Genomic DNA, 23591 nt, shown 5'->3' on the forward strand with positions numbered 1-23591 from the left:
CATTACAGGTTCTCCCTAAGAAATATATAAAATACTAATTCTTTGCTCAGCAAAACCAGTAACCGACACATAGCATGATCCTCTGAAAAAGCCACTCTCGGCCACCAAGAGCCAATTTCATGACTGAAATTAAATTTGAGGAGAAAACAAAGCTTGCCATTTGTTTCATCCGCATGTCAATCATTTGGATCATCAAGCAAACAGTATTTTGGATTAAAACAATCCAACAACAATCCAAGTTACCCTGTTACAGCTCCCCCACCAAGATCAGAGATTTAGTGTTTCATTACTGGAATCACGGGAGAAAGAAGACCTAAAATACCAGACAGAGGCAGAATCGCTGTGCTTTTAGTCGGGGAACGCCGGGTTTTACACATGTAGAAGTTTGCACAGCGCAGCTGCCGCTCTTACACCTAAAACAACGCGCAGAAGCTGACTGGCCCAAAGCCTGTATTATCCCAGGTCTGCCGGAACTGCAAATCTTGTAGATCCTTTAGACACGGCTTCTTCTGTAGCACGCTGCATTCTGACTCTTTTAGTCAAAAATATGTTCTTCAGATCATGATGGTATCGGTGGTACTTGTTTGTTATTTCATACAGAAACACGGCACTGTTATACCAGGGAGGAAAAATAATAATCTTACTCTGAGCTCAATGATTTACTGGGTAAAATAACTTCAGGATTAACTCAGTTCTTCTTACAAGGAACTGGAGATTATCTCAACAGATTTTAGGGAGAACTTGCCTATTAGCGGTAGATAAATAATACATTTTAAATTCAAAAATCCTTTTCAGATGTCTTATGAGAGTTTCTCTTACAGGTATTCAAAAAGAAGGCCTGCATTATTCAAGACCGGACTTCAGGTTGATTATGCATATGAAAATAATTCACGGATTCCTAAAGAGATAACATTTTAGCTCTAAAATCAGTGCACATTAAACAGTTTTATTAAAGAAAAACAACGTGACCAAGTCGACCAACTACTTGACCATGTCTAAAATCTGCCGGGTAAGAAGGCACCAGCGTTAAGACGCATGCATTCAGCACCCCGTGCTTACGCATCTTAACTGTACTATTATTTAAGAGCCGAGTGCTAGAAACAGCTTTTGCTGAGACGTAAACTTTTTTCAATATTGTACGGCACACCCATTCTGGTAAAAATATCGATGAGGTTTTGCCACGTTTCTATACCCTGTTGTTAATCTTCCTTACATACGCTAACGTAAGTGGCAAACGGGGAAAGAAGAGCCGTCATTGACCAAAGGCCACATTAAAAGCGTTTGGGGACTTTTTCATTCTCTCCCTACAACGCTCACACTGCAAATCACACAGAAGTTGGGATGAATTTTTTTTAATGGTTTCTATGAACATCAGATTCCTATTTTTCTGTTAAGAAACACATTATGTATACATATGTACATACACACTTCACTGCTGAATTGCTGGTGACAGTTTAACTGTCACGCCCTGAGAATTCAAACTGTATGCTGAGGCGCAATGCCGGCAGTTTCATCTTTTCGGAATATGAGATTTATGTCCACAAGCACCCTCTACAGTAGCAGGTAGGTTAGAGTCGCACGTAAGCGTGTACACTTTAAACTCAGTAAACACACACAAATACCTTTGAGAGGTTACTATTAGTTCTTGTAGAAGAAACATATACAGACAAGGGGTGGCCATTAAGTATTTTATAGCTTTAGTAATTTATGCTCTATGGATCCACAATCGCGATTCACATATAAGCATTACTTTACTTTGAACTTTTCTTGAGAGAATATATCTCTCTCTATATATATTTATATGCTGCACCAGTGTTGTATAATATTGAGGCACTGTTTGCTGCTTGGTGCATACCAGAAGTTGTACTTACAGCTCAAACTGAGCTTCTACAAAGTTCATGACTATACTGGATGACAGCTCCTCATTCAGGTGTGAAACTTCCACGTTTCCAGGACAGCAGCTGATTTTAGTGACAATTCTTTCTACTTCGCACCACCCGGTTAGCACAGCAAAGACTGAACTTTAGTTTACCTTAATTCTGTACGCTCAAAAGAACTGTTTACGAATTCCAAACAATTAACTGCACAAACAGATTTGCCTGCAAAACCACCAAAACTGGTGATTGTGTACAAATGAAGGCAATGCACCAAGAATACAAGGTTGAGTTTCTATTGCTGAAATAGCATTTTTACTTACTTTAACTAGAAAAAAAAATTAAAAAAAGAAACCTAAGATGTGGTTTTACACAGTAACACTTCAGAATAAAACTCTAAAAATACTTCTTGCAGGGCACTGGAAGCCATCCCTGCCAACAAGTGTTAGCTTTTCACTACTGCTCATGTAAGTTAAGAATGCTGAAAGCATTCCATTTTTTTCCATTGCAAATGTATTTTTGTATGTGTTTAGTATATTTCAATTCATACTAGTTATCACTAGTCAGATTAAAAAATGAGTAATTTTAAAATGTGTATTTTAATAATGATTGTTCATGACTGTATTTATCACTCTCAACTATTAATTACCAAATATATTTGCTGGATGTAAGCCTTTTGTATTTCAATAAAACATAATAAAACTATTTACTTGAAAATTTCACAGGGAATTGAATTAAATTGTATTTAATCTCACAATAAGACACATCACATTATTTTAAAACTGATGTGAAGCTACAGTTGGAAATGCAAGCCATAAAGGAAGTGAAACAAAATTGTATCTCCTAGATATCAAAGTCTGAATTATTTCAATCTTCTAAAATTAAAAAATTACCACTCGGGTTTAGCCCTTAAGACAGAAAAGTTTGATAACTTTTTTTTTTAAAAAAAACAGAAGCAACGCCAGACCCGCCCTCAAACACCAAGCTTGTCCTGCAGCATACAAACTCGAAGCATCGTGAGTGGTCTCACCAGTCACTGATGAAACAGATGCGAACAGCTGGTACACAGCACAGCAAATGATAAATACGTTGCAAGTGACAGCAATAAAGGTTACAAAACAGTAATAAGAGTAAAAAGAAAGATATTTGTTTCAACACATACCGAGAAACGAGGTATGAGACTTAGAAGAAAACAAAAGCAGAATTTCTTAATATCAGAATGTTATTTTAGAGGAACACTTACCTGAGAAAATAAAGATGAAATCATTACTGGAGTGGCTTTAACCACCATAAACGTCCGATAGAAGAGCATCAGGCAGTTCCAGCACAGAAATCCTTTTATCCCTCTCATAGATTCATTTACCCTTACTTATTACACTTTAAATCACTTAAATTATTATACCTTAAAAAGACAAAATGGTAAGAGAGATACAACTGAGATTTCAACATGGAATGTATTTATTATTTTTTTTAATTTTCAGTACAGTATTAGGAGGTCATTTAAATACTTTAAATAGAGATTTTGGAGAAAACCCCAAAGGATTCAACTAGGTAAAGAAAAACAATCTTATCAGTGGATGAAAGACAAGTATTTAACGACCTTGTGATGCTGGAAGTAGCATTCTCTAGGCAGTTCACGTTCCTGGGTCACCTAGTCAGGAATGTAGCCTGGCACGGTGATTCCCCTCCTCTCCTCTGTTTTCTGGAGTGTTTCATGCAGAAGATCTCACTATAATGGACAACTTCACTGAGAGGCAGGAAATTATTAATTATTTTTTTTTAAATCAAACACATAGAACCAAGCCGACAGGTTTACCGCATTGTTTTGCTTCAAAAACCAAATTACATTTTTCTCTATAACCATAAATCAGAAGGGCGTTAGGTAACACTACAGTCCTACAGACCATCCACCTCCTCCCTTTTTTATCAAATCAACCTACAGTATAATTACCTGACACGGCAGATGAGACAACAGAAACAACCGGTAAGCAGCTGAATATGGCTTGATGTGAAAAAAAGTAAAAATCTGAAATGAACTGAAAGTTAATTTTGTTGCACAAAAAGATGAATAGAACTAAAGCAGGTGCTGCTTTCGGTGTAGGAGGAGGGTTGGGGGGGGAAAGCGTGCTACTGTGCAAACTAGAATACCCTGATTTTTGGAATCATAGAATTGTTAGGGGTGGAAGGGACCTTAAAGATCATCTAGTTCCAGCGCCCCTGCCATGGGCAGGGACACCTCCCACTAGAGCAGGCTGCTCAGAGTTGCAGAGAATGCATCTTCTGCCTGCCTCAGGCATACTGCTGCAGCAATGCAGAGAGGTGGGAACCTCTCATTCGAGAACATCCAGCCGCCAGTTCCTCTTCCACTAGTTCAAAGTCAATTTTATTTTCCTGATAGCTCGTACTTGTTAGTCGTTTACTCAAAGAGAATTCCCATACACCCCATTCTGAAAAATAAATTTTCTTTCTGATGCCAGTCAAGGAATTCCTGGCATAATCAAAGGAATAGAATGGAAAAATTCAATTAATTTTATTTATTTGAGTTGCCCACAAGTACACTTACACATATATATACTAAAATATTTAAGAATATATATGTGTATACACACACACACTCCCTTAAGTATTGAGGTTCTTTGCTTACCATGTTCAGTCTCTTAAGATCTGTTTATATATATATATATATTTATATATATATAATGTATGTATATGAACTGAGACTGAAAGTGGTAAGTCAAGAAGTTAAATCTAGATAGTAATAAATACAGGGTAGGGCACCTCAGCCCTATCGGTTCAGTGATTTTTCTTCCTTGTATCACATGGATGATCGTAGCTGCTTGCAGCGCTAAGTTTCTGGAGACTGGAAGTTCTGAAACTTTGGTTCCAGTTCAGTAACACATTAAACCAGTAACCTACATTTCAAAAGCTGCACCTTTCAACTCACACAAGGCTGTACAGGCTTGTACACAAGTGGCTTAGCCAGCAGTCTGATGCACTTGCATCTTCCAGACAAAAATTACTGCTTCGGTGAAGAATTTGGGTAAAATGGAAACATTTTCTCCTTTGCAATCGCATGACCAAAAAGTAGACTGGTCACGCAGCGGATGCCGAGATTCCCTGATGCAGCAGCTTCATGCAGAATTAATGCGTTACTCAGATTTCTCAATGTGTATTACAGTAAGGAGTGTATTTGTAACAACGGGCAGACCGTGGCGTGCAGGCACAATCTAAGGTCATGCATCGTGAGCTTTCTCTGTGCTACAGAACTGTACCTCTTGAAAGTTATTAATTAAGTATAGTTATGCATTTAAAAACTAATGTTTCCACGAGGTTTCAAAGTGAGTGAACAGTAAGGAAATTATTTTATAGTGTAAGCAAGCTTTGCCTATTCATAGAGCAAGACTTCATTTTTAACTCAGCTTGAATAAGTAACTGGACATCAAGCTACTTATCTTTCAAATTCCTATCAGAGACATAATAAATAATCAAGTTTAATTTGCTGAAATAATGGCCAGCATGGTGAAACAATGTTCGCCTAAGTGAACAAGAGGCATCTTAAGACTGTATGAAATTAGTAATTCCCACCCACAAGAACTCCCAGAACAGACTGCTTAATAAGGGAACCGTTACAAGCTATGAAACTCGACAGAGGAGATTAAGCTCAGTGTCCGAATCACTGTGATATTCCAGTATACTAAAAACTGTAGCTATTTCATCAGCACATAGCATTAAGATGATGCATTTTGTTATTGGACCAAGTATTTATACAATCTAACAAAAGGTACAGACCTTGTGCATCTCGTTACAATTAAGATAAACAGGACGCCTGAGGCTCAGGCCTCAAGATTCAGTGAAGTTATACTGCCACCAAAAAGCTGAGCGTATTTCCCTTATGCTATCCTTAATCTTAGATGCCTCCAGATGTAAAGTCTTGGACACTTTTGCATAATATGTTGAAATTACACTACCTGGATAAACAAACTGTCCAAGAATTCTTAATGGAAATTTGGTCAGAAAAATAGAAGTCTAAAGGAAATTTGTACTTAAAGTGAAAAAACAAAAATAAACTAAGAGAGAAGTGGTATAAGCCCTAGCGAGCAGTACATTCTTTGAGTACCTCCAATATTACACACTATTGTCATATCTGAATGCTCTTCTCAGAATGTACAGAAAACCATTTCTCTTAAACCAAGACAGAGAACGCATTAAATAGGAATTTATGGGTCTCAAGTTAAGGAGGATTTCCCATCAGTTTCTGAAAAAGTCAGTAAATACAGACAATCACCAGTTTTCAAATCAGGACATTAAAATGTCTCAGATTATATAAAAGTATACTCCAACTTCGCCGGAACAGAAGTCAAAGCTAAGGCCTCACAATTCCAGTTATTAGAAACAGCATATCCTCTTTACTAGGCCAGCACTTGAAGCCAGCTATTCACTGTTTAAAAGAGGGGATTTTATAAAAAGGTGGTTGCAATGCAGTTCTTTGTAAGATGTACCCAAGTACAGACAGATTGCTTAAAAGTGGTAAGGTTATAACAGAAAGTGTTAAAGAAAATGCAACATAAACAAAATGCAACAAACTACACTGACTGAAATTGCTTCAAGGTCCTCATATGGAGTAAAGTTCACTACACAAATTAAACATCATGAAGTACAAATTAACAAACCACATGATTAATAAAATCTGTTCACTTTATATTAAACATCTCTAATATGACTATAGTAGAATGTTGACGTCCCCTGTTGCGCAGAGGAGCTCTTCCCTTTGTATCACGGGCAAGGGTTCTCATCTCCAACGCTACTGTGCAAAATGACCATTTATTTCAACAGGTTCTGCAGCATGGCTGTAGCATACGTAGGACGAGCTTGTCTGCTTTCAATCGCGTTTTGAAGATACTGGATACCTCCACAGCGCTCCCAGATTTCTTCAAACTGTCTGGGCAAAATTTCAGCACCTCGCTTTCGAGTTAAGCCAGTCTCTTCAAGGTTAAGCTCACACATATCCATATCGTCCTTACCTGAAACGGGCAAGGAGAAAAGAAAAATCTTTATAAAGCTTTTACATCATTCAAAGGTCCCATTAACAAAGATTAGATCTTTGTTAATTAGATTTCCTCTCTCAAGCTCTGATTTGTTAATAGACTTCAGAGCTTATGGGGAAATCGGTCCTCAGACACTGAATATTTATTTGTTTTGTTGGTTTTTTTGTACACACAGAGCAGAAAAGCAGTATCAGAATAAACTAGTAGCAGATGCTGCAACTGACCGAATTGTGCTTAAAAAGCAAGCAAAAAGGAACAAAGGGAAGAAGTTGAGAAGATCAGGATCTTGATATGTTCTCCTGAAAGCCACTATGGGATGGCACACAGTTGTTTAACACACACTTTCAGTTTTACACAGTTGTACAGTGAACTGCTGTTATTATGTAATTTAAGTGTAGCAAGGCGTCTAAGTAGTCAAGACTTTTGATCAAATAGTCAGTATTCTTAATCTGTCAGCCTCCCACACTAAACAAACAATGCCTACCAAATGGGACTGACACAGAGAAACCAATGAAATGGTAAGTGTAGCTCACTCGCTATATTTTAATCCTATTTTTAATAGGTGATCCATTGAATATGGTATCTGTGACAGCAATGCTACTTTTGGCTGTGGGCTTTGACACTGAACAGGCAACAGTTGGTACAAGGAATTCTATTAAAAATAATTAGCAGAAAACCAAGGAACTTCTGTCACTAGTAAAGTGTCACTCAGATGCTAAACAAATTGGTTATGGCCTTTTCCTCGGTCCCCAAGTTAAATACAAAGACTCAAACCACAGAACTGTAAACAGCATTTCTCCAGTGTTTTCTCCCCCTTTCACTATCCTCCAGAAAAGGAGGATACATTTCATCACCAGACAATCTCTACCTATCCATTGCCACATTTAGTTTTTATTTTAAATGTTTAAGATTAAGCATTTTAAGCTTTTCTCTTTAGTTTAAGCTATTCTCCCATATTGGGCAGCACAAATATGGTAAAAGCGTCCGTTTGCTATTAGAACCATACTATGGAAAGACAATATATTATATGCACAAATTGTTTTGACACAAACTGCTGTAAATCTTCCAAAAGCTAACTAAATAACAATACAATGATGAGTAGAACTTTTCCAGACAAATTGTGATGTTTTATCTTCATGCCGTCTCCAGGTCAGTGAATAATCTGAGAACACTTAATAATAAAACTATTTACATTTGGATTCCCACTCCGTCTACGATTTCCCAGATTAAAGCACATGTATGAGTAAAACACGTGACCAGTTACATCTACAAATGATATTCCGTAACATTTGGCCACCATCAACAGCAGTCCCAAATCCTCAAATTCTGCCCAGACAGGAACTGCTGATGAAAAAAAGAGGATACAACTTGGGAAAGTTGTATCATCAGCCCCTGTTTCTAAAGTAATCAAGTCTGAACCTTTTCAACATTTGAGTTTTGCTTTCAATACCAACCTGCTACAAGGAGAATGGGTGCTTTGTCAGGATGAAGTTCCATTTGTCGAGCAATCCATGGCCCGTCAAAATGCGCATACCACCAACCCTTCTTCTTGTTCTGGGGATCTTTGTACTGGTCCGCAGGACGGATGAAGGGAATGCGGAAATAACGCTGTTGTCTGTTCATTTCAATCTCTTGTTGTCTGGCTGGTAGCTGGGTTGTTGGGTTCTGTTGAGCTGTCGTACAAAAAAAACCCAAAAAACAAGTAAACAAAAAATAGACAGAAAAAAGAAAAAGCCGTATTATGACTTGCTTCATTAATCATCAAAGTAAAAAAAAAAAAACCAAAAATAAACAAAGAAATGAAAAAAAACCACCAAAACAAACCCGAGAAAACCTGAGAGATTCTCTCTGAATACAAAATCATCTGAAGTCTCAAACCTAAAAAGTATTCCCGTCTCCTGTAACGTCCATTCTTTTAATCACTACAGCTACAACACTGGTGAGGGAAGGCTCATGTTAACTATTGTATCCATGTGTAATACAAGGTTGCTCAATGGCATCAGGTACTTTTAGACAAACCAAAGTGAGTAAAATAACATATTCTGCTTTAAATGAATACTGACGGTAAAACTTCACATACAAAATTTCTTACCAACCAGAAACCTTAATCGGTAACTGCCCTAGTTCGGTCCATCTCTTTGTAAAACAAGGTCACAGTGCAAAGAAGCATTTTCAGTTACAAAAATACAAAGCACCACTTGAAGATTTTTGACAGTCAACATAGAAGGGTGTGTAATACTGTTAGAAATGACGACTTTGTTAATAGAAATGTTGACAACAAACACTGCTTATTACAAAGCTGCCACCAAACATAACTTTCTGCCTAGATTTCTGTGTACTGAACTGCAGTACTAGAACTACTCTCTGGCTGCTTTCCTTTTTAAAGAAATTGTTTATTTCTGACCATTAATTTCAACTGACCAAATTTCTAGAGGAGATAGAATTACACAAAATCTTTTAAAACTTCATATATATTTTTGCTAAACATTTCCCATGTGCACTGTTAGACTCCCTCAGAGTCCCACACATTTCAGACTTCGGAGAGAAACTTCCTTTCGAATAAAAGCAAATACTCTCTATGTTAACTCATCAACTGATCAACCTTCTTAATGTTATGCATACACTATTATAATCAGTTTTAAATAGTAAATGCTCTTACAAGCAAGATCCTTTCCTTTAATAACTGCCTCCTGCAAAAGTTTATCAGTGATCTTGTTTCAGTGGTTTACAAAAACACTGTTACAAATACCCTAAGAAATTATGAACGTGAATCTATGCCATCTCTACAAAAGAAAATCAGTACTGTTCCACGTTTCAGCATAAAGGGAATAACTGAAAGTGAATTCCTTTTTTGTCCATTGTCTATTAAGCAGCAAAGCTAATTTTTGAGCTAAAAATTAATAAAATGAAAAATCAAAGTCACATCTAATAATGTATTTTTACAGTTATGAACAAGACTAATAGACTAGCAACTGCACCTTGAAATTTTTTCCACTTACATTCAAGCAAAAATACTTTTCTAAATGTCAAGAGAAGAATCTTAATATATATATATGTACTATTCAAATCATACCCCCCCTTTTTTTTTTAACCAGGTCTACATAAACAAAGATAAGAAAAACAATAGATTTTAATAGGTGAATGCTACTTTTACACATCAACTCTGATAAAGCCTGGTATTTTACAGGGAGACATACTTTACAGTTTATAAGAAATTAATTCTAATTTCTGCAAATACTCTGAACACCTATCACAGCAGATCAGTGCTTTAGACTTGTCAAACACTTTTTGCACTGCAAAAGTAATTGCACTGCAATAAGCAATAAACCTTAGCGGTAATTGCTAAGGTTTATTTCTACCCCTATGCATACCTAAATCCAAGAGGAAATCTAGAGGACAGAACACTAAGCAGCAAATAAAGCCTCTACTTTTCGGTGCTATGGAATTGTAGTTCTTTATTCAAAAGAAACCATCACCTGAATGTTAGTTTGTGTGCTAGGAAAATAGCTGTTAATATTAAGTTGATTCCAGAGTTTTGCTACAAGAAGCCATGTACGGATAGGAAAAAATATTAGAACAAGCATAGTATTTCTTGGGGGTGGGAAGGCGTGTAGGTGGGGGGAGAAAAGAGAAAAAAAGTGGGAGATTACACCTTCAAATAACCTACATAAAAAGGTTATTTCATTCTCCCTTCCCATGACTGCTCAAATGGGTAGGATCTCACAATTCATAAATTACTCGAGTAACACGTAATTACCATCAGTTGAATAACATTGCCAAAGTTGTAAAATAAAATTTTTTGAACAATTAAATTCTATTTGCACATGTAGCAAAACACTGGACTAATTAATGTTAGTATAGGGCTCTCAAGTGTTCCTATTCTTCAAAGTTAGCTTAAATAACCATCTCCCCACTTACGTGAGTTGCTCAAAAATGGTGCAAAATCTGTGAACAAATATTACATGTTGAACAAAACATATAAGTGCTCATCCTTTATAAGTTATAGTTTCGTTACCTCAACATTTTTCACCAATGATGATGAAAGACAAATGGAAATCTAGTTACAAAATAAATACAGAAGTTGAGCTAAGTATTTCTGCTCATTTTCTGCTCACTGGCATATACAAACAATTCCTTTCTTCAAGTATAATAGATTTCCAACTGCTTCTGTTTTCATCAGGATTTAATTTTGAAATTGATTGCTTCAATGATTTGCGATGCCTGTCACAAAACCTCAGTTGTATAAGCTAAGCACAGATTGCTGTAACAAATCTGCTAGTTAATTAACGTAGTACTTATAATTTTTAACATTTTTACTAGGAAAAAATTTCCATACCTCTATTAATAACAAATTTGCCTACTCCAACAACAATACACAAACCAGCGTTCAGCTTCTACACTGAATGTATGAATTTAATTAAATTAGAAATAATTTAATTTAAAAAATTATGACATCAGTGACAAGACAGAAAGAAGAATCATGGAATCATAGAACCATAGGGTTGGAAAGGACCTCTGGAGATCATCTAGTCCAACTTCCCTGCCAGAGCAGGGGCACCTAGAGCAGGTTGCACAGGAACGTGTCCAGGTGGGTTTTGAATGTCTTCAGAGAAGGAGACCACCGCCTCTCTGGGCAGCCTGTTCCAGTGCTCTGCCACCCTCAAAGTAAAGTTGTTCCTCCTCATGTTTAGGTGGAACTTCCTATGCTCAAGTTTGTGCCCGTTACCTCTTGTCCTGTCACTGGGCACCACTGAAAAGAGCCTGGCCCCATCCTCCTGACACCCACCCTTTCAGTATTTATAAGTGTTGATAAGATCCCCCCTCAGCCGTCTTTTTTCCAGACTGAAGAGACCCAAATCCCTCAGCCTTTCCTCATAAGAGAGGTGTTCCAGTCCCCTAATCATCTTGGTAGCCCTTTGCTGCACCCTCTCCAGCAGTTCCCTGCCCTTCTTGAACCGGAGAGCCCAGAACTGGACCCAGTACTCCAGGTGCAGCCTCACCAAGGCAGAGTAGAGGGGGAGGATGACCTCCCTTGACCTGCTGGCCACACTCTTCTTGATGCACCCCAGGATGCCATTGGCCTTCTTGGCCACAAGGGCACATTGCTGGCTCATGGTCATCCCGTTGTCCACCAGGACTCCCAGGTCTCTTTCCACCAAGCTGCTCTCCAGCAGGTCAGCCCCCAACCTCTACTGGTGCAGCACCTTACACTTGCCCTTGTTGAATTTCATAAGATTCCTCTCTGCCCAAATCTCCAATCTGTCTAGGTCTCTCTGTATGGCAGCACAGCCTTCCGGTGTGTCAGCCATCCCCCCCGGCGTTGTGTCATCAGCAAACTTGCTGAGGGTGCACTCTATCCCCTCATCCAGGTCATTGATGAATATATTAAAGAGGACTGGACCCAGTACTGACCCCTGGGGAACACCACTCGTCACTGACCTCCAACTAGACTCTGTGCCCCTAATCACTACCCTGAAATTCCAGCAACGCAATGCAATGCATATGCAATTCATAACTCAGTATATAAATGAATGGGAAGGAGACACCTTTGTATGAGGACTAATACTGAGAGTAAGTAGAGCACGTGTATCCCCTGGGATCTGTATCCCCCATGTCCCAGGACAATGCTCTAATCCCAGACTAACAGGGCTTCGGGGACAGCATATTCTCCTCATCTTCCCTTTCCTCTGCCTCTCCCATTACCTGTGTGGCCAGGAACACAAGATGACAGCAGGAAAGATCTGACTAAATTATTATATCCGTTTGCTGTGATTCAGTTCATTTCTTAGATTCCTTTTATAACACGCAATCACTGGACTTGAGGGATGGGGTGGCAGTGAAAGAGTAACAAAATTCACTCTGCAAATATTTCTCCAGAAACCAGGCACCTAATTTTCAGGTCTGGCAGTGTTAAACATGGTAACTCCTACACCTTCTTGTTGAATTTTAAAGGCAGTCACTTATTCTCATGAGTGCATTGCTTTGACATTAGACACCCATCTGTGAAACCAGCAGAATGACAGTCTAGTAAGAAAGCAGGGACTATGCAAAATTTGTCATCCCATAATCAAAAACTGCAGTATCAACACTCAGATAATTTTTAAAAAAGGGAATGTAACCTCTAATGCATGAGGCTTACGGTCTTGTAAATGAGAAAATTATTAGCATCTTTAAAAGGTATCTACATCTATGTCTAAGTATCTGTATCTTATGAAAGAAAAAAAAACATGAGAAAAAAAACCAACTTATCATAAATACTCCTTGTTTTGTCTAGACCATAACAAGGCATGATTCCTTCCAATCTTGTTTTTCTAGCACCAAAAACAATCACATGCAATTCTCTCACAGACGGACTATTTCAGAACTAGTTGTAGAATTTTCTGTTCTATCCTTAGGTATAATTCTGTGTTCTGAACTATCATTAACTTCTCCCAGAAAGCAATACTTGTAATTACAGAGGTCAGAACTAGTATGAACAAACTTTAAAAGAAGTCTCAAAACGCAAACCACAGTTTCATAAACAGAAAATTATCTTCCTTAGTTGTAAGTAGCACAGCAATGAACATTTAGCAAAAACGCCAGCAACTGCAACACCAAATCAAGAATCATTTTAACAGATGCGAGTTGGTATGAGAAAAGGTTTTAGGAAGAGCTATTCAGTACAGGTATCTGGGTCTCCTGAAAGTATTCTACTTTCTGCAAAGTATTTGCCAGTTATAATCTTTTCAAAATATTTACCTTAAATCAATACAAAGATACTCTAAACCCCCCAAGAATTTCCTGCAACCTAGCAAAACTGAAATTCATACTAGAAATGCTTTCTTTAGAATACTGTCACCAAAAATTACTATTTGTGTTATTATAAAGACAAAATTCTCTCTCCTCACCATAGTCTGTGACTGATTTGGGAGCACGCTGTTCTGCTTCTGCATTGCGTTTCTTATTCTTGGATTTCCAAGCGTGATATACCTTTAGCCTTCTGTGAAACTCTTCTCTGCAAGCCGCCAACAGTTCAATATCTATCTCAAAAATAAGGAGGGAAGAGAGGAGTGAGAAAAAAATTGGAAAAATTATTTATTAAATGCTTTTCTATATTGATAGGTACAGAATTTAAGATCCGTTTGTAACACTAATGTGTTATAATATAATAAATCCTCATTCTCTGCAGCAACAGGGCCTCTATTTTATGGCCCTGAGAGATCCTTGGAGTGCTATATGTCCTTTTCTCCTTTAGAGGAATGGCAGTCCCCAAAGTGGCTGTTCTACTGTGAGATTTGGAGCAGCGAAATCCTACAAATAAAATTTCCACTTTGCTAAATTTGTCTGTTGACATTATCAGAAGCCAAGCCGTACAGAAACAGACAAAATTTCATGGCTGAACTTTGTTTCTGCAGCTGAAAAAAATCAGCAATTTGACTGCTCAGATATAGGTTCTTTTTCCACTTTATCAAATGTATTTAATTTTGCTGACTTTCATGATACTAACAGACTAAATGATTGGAAGGCTTTTTTGTTAATCACCTAAGAGTATCCAAACTTGCTTCACTAGGGATGAACACACATTAGCACCGTATATTACTGCACCACCTATTCAGCTGAAAACATTGCTCCAGTCTTGCATATGTAAAAACAATAGGGACACCGTTCAAATTTGGAGCTAACTTTAGGTTTTAAATACAAACAGAGAGAATGGATTTTTTTCCAATTTCTACATCCAGGGAGAAATTTTGAGTTAGCTTAAATCAGAAATTAACCAACTGCTTTCAATCAGAAGCAGGAAGAAACAGTAACATGTAATAAAGGAATAATTCTTATCTGTTTCTATCTTTGTAACACTGGGGGAAAATTAATTACTGTCCCAACTGTGAGCTTCCCAAGTTACACATTTTGAAAATTAAAGAATAATCTGAATATTTAAGACAGAAAATATTTTATGCTGTGCTTTACATGACATATTTGCTTTTTGTGATTTGGTGACAGCAAGCAGTGATAGCAAAAAGCGTTAGAACATGAAAATTCTAGGTAAAGCATTACTATTATTCCCTTTGTGGAAATACACAAAACCAAGATGATTTAATTAAGAAATCATAACATGTATTTGATTCTGTGTGATTCTGTGATTTTATGGCCCAAGCAGTTTAACATCAAAAAATATATATTCAGTAAAGGAGTTATAAAGCAAACTGTTTCCTCAGTATGGAAACAGTTTCATTCACTGTTCTCCTTGGGGTAATAGAACTTTTTAAAAATCAACATCCATTCAAACCTGAATAAATTCATGAGCAAGTTTTCATCTTTGTCGTAGGAAGGAAGTAACACCTTTCATACAACTAGAACTTGACTTCTCAAATAAGAAAAAAAAAAAAGCAACTTACCACAGGATGTATTGATTGTATCGCGAAGCTCTGCATATTTCCACTTACTGAGATCATGCTTCTTAGTACCAGCGGCAGCTTTCGTGGCTTGAACTGAAGGACTCCTACAATTATTAAAAACATAATATGTATTTTCTCAAGCATGAAACAGGAGTTGTTACAACAAAAGGAACGGATCACATGATCAACACTGCAGCATGCTTACTACAATGAAAATCAGCAGCAGAGGGACTGAATTCAAAGGCAAAATATAATTTTATTTTCAAGATGTTCAAATGATTAAGAAAAAGTGAAGGCATTTTTTATGTCCAAAATCATATAATAACCTGATTGGTTGCCTAGAGATTAAAAGGAATTGTCATTAATAGTTAACACTTATGTGTGAAAAGGCGCATATTCTATTCATGTATACCTCACCCCACGCTGATGTACATTTTTCTTGGTACTAGTCAAGATGCAGAATACAGACAACAAAGAGTGGACATATACATTTTCAGTTCCATTCAAAAAACAGATGAGGAAAAATATTTCAGAAGTAAACAAGGAGAAGGGAAATAAAGTGTTTCCTCTGCTGTTCAAAACTGGATTAGGACAAAATCCTTGTTCCAAGACTAGAGAAAATATTCTGTGTCTTTGACAAAAGACTAGTTTGAGAGAGGAAATCAAATTACTATATTTCTCTATTAATTGCATAGTAGCTGTCTGAGAACAGCAATATTTATTTGGGGACGGAGGGGAAACCATTAAGAGCTATCAAGTTAAAAAAGACCACTCTCAGAAGAAAGGCTGACCAGTACTAGAAACATCTAGAAACAGATTTTTCAAAGGCGAAAGATATTCGTCATGTAGGTACTATGCAATAAAGTCAACAGCAAATGCAACTAAGAAATTAGTACTAAAATCTCCATCATCTTTAACAGTATGTATAAGGTTATCCATTTAACAAACAAACACCATGTGTATACATATAAACATAAACCTGAAAATTAATATTTTTTTTCTTAAAAATGGTATGGATAAGAAGTGGAAGAACTCTCCTTTAGGAATGGCAAACTTCCCATGGACTATTTGGATATAAACTAAGTCCAAAACACTCCAACATTCAGTGACCATCAGAATACTTTTTAAAAACTAAGGAATTAAAGAACGGACACATGATTTTACCAACCACTGCTAATGCCCGTGACTAAACACAAGAGGCAAACTTATCAATTATCTTTCAGGATAATTATCTTTTTTCTGAACAAATCCTCTCAGATCCTGAAACTAGATCTGTAACAGGGTAGGAGAATACTTGATGCAGTATGTCACATTAAAAATTCACAGGAAAGAAAAACAGAAGAAACCAGACCTTTCCAGTTAAAGTCTGTTTGAGCAGCAATATCTTTGTGGGACTGTTACATTATTACAGTACTTCTAATCCATTGAATATTATTTGAAACTTTATTTTCCCCTAAAGGTCTCATGTGGGACTAAGAAGTTTTATGTTGTTTATTTTCCCTTTTTAGTTAATAGGCTATAAATACATTTTCTGTGAAAAATTTCTCTATGTAGGTATAGCAGTTCTGAAAGCAGAGATAACTAATGCAATTTATTTTTAAGTTTCATAGAAAATAATAACCTGTTTAACCAAATGTTCTTCTTAATAGCAACCGAACTATATCTTCAGATGTAATTAAAACTACTGAATTGTACTGTTTGTTGCAGCATCAGCTTAATTATGCCTACTCATACCACTAATCTGAGTCAACACACAGCTTCCAGTTACGGTATGTGAGAAGTCTGACACAAAAAAATTACCCCTTTGACTTTTCATCAATACACAGCCAAGGGACAGGAACTCTTCCTCACCCTTAGCACTACTCATAAGTGTAAACCAAACAATTACATAGTTTCCTTCAAAACATATATTTTAATATTTTGTTATCATTGGCATACCTGTACGACATTAAAGGATTGCTGCTAAATGTAATTTCCGCTGCCTGGTGTCTAACCTTCTTGAACCTAATTTGACAAATCCTAAGGATTTTCCCTATTTAGCAACACTACCCACCACCACTCTAAGAGTTTGCTACATAATTTAGAGCAGCAGAACTAGGCTGTAAGATCTCTAGTTAAACTAGTAATCTTTAAGAATGCTAATCCAATTGAGTGGCTTAGCCTTTCCATTACAGTACGACTCTGCACTCTGCAGATCACTCGTTTGTTTTCTACATGACTTTAAGCATAACAGTCTGGCAGTAAGAAGCGCATCACACTTCACAATCAGTTTTCACCGCCCAATCTGACAAAGTTATATACCGTAAACAGTATTTTCAGACTTTAAAAGTCTCAAGTATATGAAAAGTGAAAAAAATTAAGTTAAACAAGCATGCAGTAAGTATTGCAATTTGAATTCAACCAAAACACAGAGCCTCTGATTTTGCTCCAAAGATTTATGATATTTTTTGTACATTAAGAATTGGACATTGTCATTGGAACTATGCCAATATATCCAATACAATCAAGCCATCTAAATTCACACGCAACCTTAATTACACACAACATTGTTTACTCCTATTCTTAAAATACCACTGCAAGAAAGAAATTTAGTTAACAGCTGCATTCCCAATTACAATGCTACGACTAGAAAAAACATCAACCATGTGAGACAGATCATCTTCAGCCTATATATATACACAGCATAGTAGCTTGTTTAACAACCCATCCACTTTAAAAAAAAATAAATTGATTCTTATGTAAGCTTCGGCAAATGAATGTCAAAAGGTTATTTTTGTCCTCAAGTTACACAAAACACTCTTTAATTACTCACCAATAGAGAGGACATTATAACAATTTCTTTCAGCAGAGAATTAGTATTCTGACAGAAACTAGCGTGAAACTATTAGAGTAGAATTGTATTCAGATCCAAACCTGGACTCTGCTTTCCTCCTGTGTTGTGCATAAAACCTTGCATCAGCATTCAAGAAATCTCAGAAGGGGAGTTTAGATGTCTTATGAGGGGTTTTAATATGCTTTTAACACGGTAATTTTCAACACTGCTTTTATTTGAAGGAAATTATAACTAGAATATTTTCTTATTAAAAAAGCACTAACTGTTAATTAACATTAAATAACTTCATTAACTCTTGTTGAACCTGTAGAAACCCTCCTTCGAAAGATGTGGAGCCTAGTTTTCTATTATCATAATAAGAAAGGTGAAAAGAGAAGAAAGCTGGAGGCACATTATCAAAATTACACAAAATATCAGGATACCTGAACTATTCTTTTTTTTTTTAATATATAATCAATTAAAATAGCAGAAAAATAATCACTGAAAAAGGTGCTGATATGGGAAATTTATCCAAAAGAAATAATTTACTTATTTCCTAACCACTTAAAAAAACCCCCAACAAATCAGATTCCATTACTTTTCATTCCATAGTAATTCAACCCATTTCACATGTGATTTCTTTTTATAAAATGATTGATTCATTTGGTGGTGTTTTCTCACCTACCTAGACAATATTTCTAACATCTCTGTGGCCATTTGTTCCCTATAAGAAAATTCATAAATAAGCATAAACCAAACATATTAATATAAAAATAGCCTTTACAACTGATAGTCTCTTGCCAACCAAACTGAAGATAATTCAAGTGCACAAAAAAATTGGCTACTTATTTTAAATAAGTTTCATTCTTATATATATACACACACATACATAGATATATATAGAGAGTCCTGATTCTGTAAAGAGCAATAAATCGCCCAGGGCAGTGAAAAAGGATGGTATGTGAAAAAATTTACAGTAATTATATAATCATCTTTAAATAGGTATTATTAGGTATATTAGATTATTAACTTGTTTATTAGACTTAAGCAAGGCAGTGGATACAAGATATTATGAAATGATTTAAAGTTTACAGATGCACAGATGCTAATAAAAATTATTATGGGGTATTAGTAAATAAGAGGACAATATCAATTTCCTTTGAATTAATTAGTGTTACTTTTTTTTCCTGTTAGAGCATTCAAATGGGAAAAAATGCCATACGCAGTCATTTGCAGCTTTGTTCCATTGGCTCTGCAAATAGAAGATATTTATGTTAGACAGACTACTTCCTTGTTACCTTTCTAATAATCTTAAATGGGGAAAGGTGGGTCACTATTTCCTGCTCTGTCGCATCTTATTTACTTATTTACATGAATTTTTTATTTTATCTTACTTTTACTGAGAAACAGGATTCTACAGATCTTTTTCTTCCATCTTTCTCATTCAATCACGAGTGTTGTATTATTTTTAAAAAGATAAATTAAGATAATCTGGAAAAATTGTACAAGCGAAAACTTCCTCCACCCTTTCACTCCCCCACTCCACCTTTCAAAATCAAAGATTGTGCCTGGATAAGCATATTGCAAGAAATAACAGCAATCCTCATGCAGCTACTCTGGGAACAGGACAGAGAGCTTCTTCATGCAAGCTGTGAAAAGACACTGAGTCTCATTGCCATAGTGAAGACCCACATGCATACACACAGCACCGAATATGCTACAAATTAGAACTTATTTGGATTGTTCCAACACAACGCACAGAACAGATATACTCACAACACCTTCACCGAGGCTAGATTATTTTGGCGCTATATGCTATACTGTATGTTTTAATAAGCCACATACATTAAAAATATTGCACAGTTGAAAACAGGTATCTACTATTTAACTAATTTTTTACTTAAATGCTAAATTCTGTCAGTTTACCCCTAGATGCAGTAAATCTCTTATTACACATGCTTTCAAATTGTGTATCAGTAGTAAAATTGTATGAAGCTAGAAGAGATTCAGCATATCAGCACAGAATAAGTACAAATAAAAATGCTGGACCTACTGCCAAAATAAACAACTTTTCTTCCAAGACAGAAGTCAACGAGTATATTTCTCAAAGAAACTACTAATACTTATGAACTTTTAAATATCTACGAAACCTAACGGTGAATGCAACAAGGTATTGAGGAGAAGGAGAAATAAAGTAGAGGCTACTCATTTTCAAATATGACAACACGTAAGTATCATATGTTCCTTACAAATAAGCAAAATACAAGTGTGTCTTCAAAGTGGCACATAAAAATTACCTTGTTCTTACTATTTTCACTCCCCAGGTAGTGCAGTACAATGGAAAATTCCCTTTTATCCATGCCAACGTGTAAGCATGAAATAATTTTTTACAAAATTGTGTGAAAATACTGTAGAACCAGTATACTGCATGAATTCAGTACTGAGTGATACATGTTTTATCTTACTACAGCAAAATTTAACAGAAGAGGGAACTACAGACACATAAAGGTCACAGTGATTTCAATGTATCATATGGTAATACGTAAGTGTCGACTCAAGGGGATGGCAGAATGTAACTTCCTTAGACTTTAGTAATATTTTAATTTATATCAGTTAAAATAAGTCCTGAGAATTTATGTTTAAATTATTAAATGACATGCTTTGTTCAAACCAATTAATAGTTTTCATTTCGGAGAAGAATTCCCACAGTTTCTATCTTTAAGCCGACTCCTGCAGTTACGTGGATATCTACCCTTGGATTTCAGCAGAAGATACTGGGGTCTGGGGAAGGTTTTAGTTTGTTTTGAAACAAAACAAAATAAAGTCAAACCAAAGGTGAAATGAAAAGAATTTTCTTCAATTTTTGGACATGTTTAAAACTCTTTGAAGTAGACTGCAGAAACAGAAAGAAAAAAATTTGCTAATGAGCTAAAAAGAAAACTCATATAAACAGAAATATCTCTCTACTACTGTTTTTCTAGATTTATATATTATCTTGCTCAAGAAAGGATTTACATCACTTTGTTACTGTCTTCAGACCATTCTTCACTTTCCAATCATTCAGAAAAGTGTCTTCATTCTCCTACCGCTAGCTACACAGCGGAGAGAAACTGTCAGTCATAACTACCAGGATGGTTAGTTCATCATCCACTCTGGGACTACAAAGGAAGACAAATACCAGGATCATCCATAAGCAGTTTGAAACACTGGAGATCAGAGCTTCAGTGACAGAAAAGTTATTGACTTCTCTGAGCCCTTCTTGTCTAAAGCCTCCCTTCTTTCATATTTAAGAGAAGTTTGCCAGGTTGCAACACTTGAGTAACTTTGGGTTTACCTTCAAAATATGCATCTAAATCCAAACAGGGAAAGTACAAAAATCTCCAGAATGCTGTCTGGGAAAAACCTGGACATCCAACTGAGCACATTAAAGTCTTATCTGAGACAATATGACAGTTATTGTGTAACTAAGGGCAAAACCACAATAATTGTCATGGAAGTGTCTAAAAATCAGTACTGTACATGACAAAATTTACCTAGCTATCTCACGTAGGTATACAGTTATTAAAAAAAAAAAGTATACATCTAGATAAAATTTGAGTTGTAAAGAGAACACATCTGGGAGCTTAAAATTCCATGGAAACACTTGGGGTTTTCTTACACCCCTTCTTTCAACAACAACATACCGAGTAGACTAGCACCAATGAAGTCACCGATGACATGATTGTGTTCTTAGGTCCCTTTATGCAATTTGACCAGTAAGTACCATTTTTACAGGAATTTCTAAGTTGCTTCTAAGACATCACCCTTCACACATGAGGAGCTCTTGATTTGCAGGCAGTGTGGATCCGTATACCAAAAGCCAAGCACTTCTGGCGACACATCAAAAGTTCAAAAAACCCAAAACAATATGCTTAAGACAACATTTATTTGTCAAATGCATCTATGTTAAAAATATTCATTCCACTTTAAAAAACTTACCAGTCAGGACACAGAAATAACTACTATTTCTGCATTCAAAAAGGGTTTCTTGTTTAAAAAATAACACACACAAATTCACACCGTACTACTGGAACCATCACGTACCAGAAAGGGTATATATATTTTATTACTACTTACCACTGAAGAAATTCCATTCAATACTTTATATGACTCATAAAAATCACAATTCAAATTGGTTGCCATCTTTGCCAGAACTCAGAGAGAACTGCAGTCATATTCACAAGCACCCATTAGATTACTGATGTAGCAAGATGCAAAATGGAGAAAGTCTTTTGCAAAAGCAATATATTTCCAAAAATTACATGAGTTAATTTGAAAAATATTCCAACACACAGACTTAAAAGGTCAACTAATTAGTACAAAATTACAAAATACATAAAACCAAAAAGAGTAGAGTCTTCTCAAAGGATCAGGATAGGAAGAAGACCAAAAAAAAAAAAAAAAAAAAGAGAGAGAGAGAGTGAAATTTAACTACTTAACCCCATACCTGCGCAATCCTAAATCAAGCTGAGCCTCATCACTGATGAGTTCTGCCTCACTCTGGGCAATTCTCATTGCAAGTTCATGATCACGACGTTCCTGTTCAAGCACTGCCTGGTGCTGGGTTTCCTCTTCTCGTTCTCTAGCTAGCTGAGCCTCAATTTCAGCCTGTTTTATAAAAAAACACACCTTTAACCTTATCCAATTAAAACCAAAATCTACCTAAGCAAATTATTAGAAAAATAAGCCAAGTGGTATATTTACATATTTCAAAACATGCCAAATTTACAGAACTGAAAAAGTAACAGCATTAGCATTTAGTTTGACCCAAGAAAAACAAAACAGCTACAGATTGCCTCTTGGTTTTCATACTCTTTATCAAATCATTATTATCCATCACTTGTGTTACCTTTTCAAATTAAATTGTCAATCAATTATTCCTTATTTAAAAAACACATTAAGCTTTTTGTTAGCTATTACAAAAATTAGACTTCAAAAGTTTTTAGAATCATTAAAACTCAGATGATACAGAGCAATATGGTTACTCCTCCATCGCGCTAACAAAATACCCCCTTGTTATTCTGCACTTGGCATTATAGGACTTTACAATAGTCATTGCTTTGCATACAGGTCCATGGTTCATTTTGAAAAGGGATCAAGACAAACACTGGAATCCTCTGTGGACCTGATCTAGCTTTGAAATTAAGCAAATGGTAAAATTACAACTTACTGCAATGCAGAAGCAATCCAGATACACTGCCTCTGCAGAGCAAAACTATAATTCTAGTTTACCATCATTATTTAACAAAGGATCTTGCACGTCTTTCTTACACACAAAGGTAATATGCAACCACCCATTTCATACTTCTGGAAGTCATACATGCCAAGTCTTAGTAGTGCCTTTCTTGGTGCCCAAAAGTCAACAAAGGAGACAAAGTGACTTCCCACTCATCATCATGAATTTGCACCACTAAAGCTGTGCAGTAGCACCAGTGACTTTGCCCTA

At 36.1% G+C, this 23591-nt stretch overlaps 1 protein-coding gene across 4 annotated transcripts in view; it reads right to left on the reverse strand.

Moving 5' to 3' along the window:
• Window positions 1-2888: 2888 nt before the first annotated feature.
• Window positions 2889-23591, reverse strand: part of MYO6 (myosin VI) — a 115994-nt gene continuing 95291 nt past the window's right edge. For 2 of the 4 annotated variants that reach the window (XM_054194098.1, XM_054194100.1), the window contains exons 28-34: window positions 22593-22753; window positions 19329-19358; window positions 18792-18830; window positions 15295-15398; window positions 13807-13938; window positions 8374-8592; window positions 2889-6895 (exon numbers count right to left, since the gene is read on the reverse strand). In XM_054194098.1, the coding sequence (XP_054050073.1) occupies window positions 6696-6895; window positions 8374-8592; window positions 13807-13938; window positions 15295-15398; window positions 18792-18830; window positions 19329-19358; window positions 22593-22753 (885 nt within the window). In that variant the 3' untranslated portion in view covers window positions 2889-6695. The remainder of the gene's footprint in view (window positions 6896-8373; window positions 8593-13806; window positions 13939-15294; window positions 15399-18791; window positions 18831-19328; window positions 19359-22592; window positions 22754-23591) is intronic. The other 2 variants (XM_054194099.1, XM_054194101.1) reach the window with 2 other exon arrangements.

The sequence above is a fragment of the Rissa tridactyla genome, chromosome 3, assembly GCF_028500815.1.
Source record: "Rissa tridactyla isolate bRisTri1 chromosome 3, bRisTri1.patW.cur.20221130, whole genome shotgun sequence".
Taxonomy (NCBI): Eukaryota; Metazoa; Chordata; class Aves; order Charadriiformes; family Laridae; genus Rissa; species Rissa tridactyla.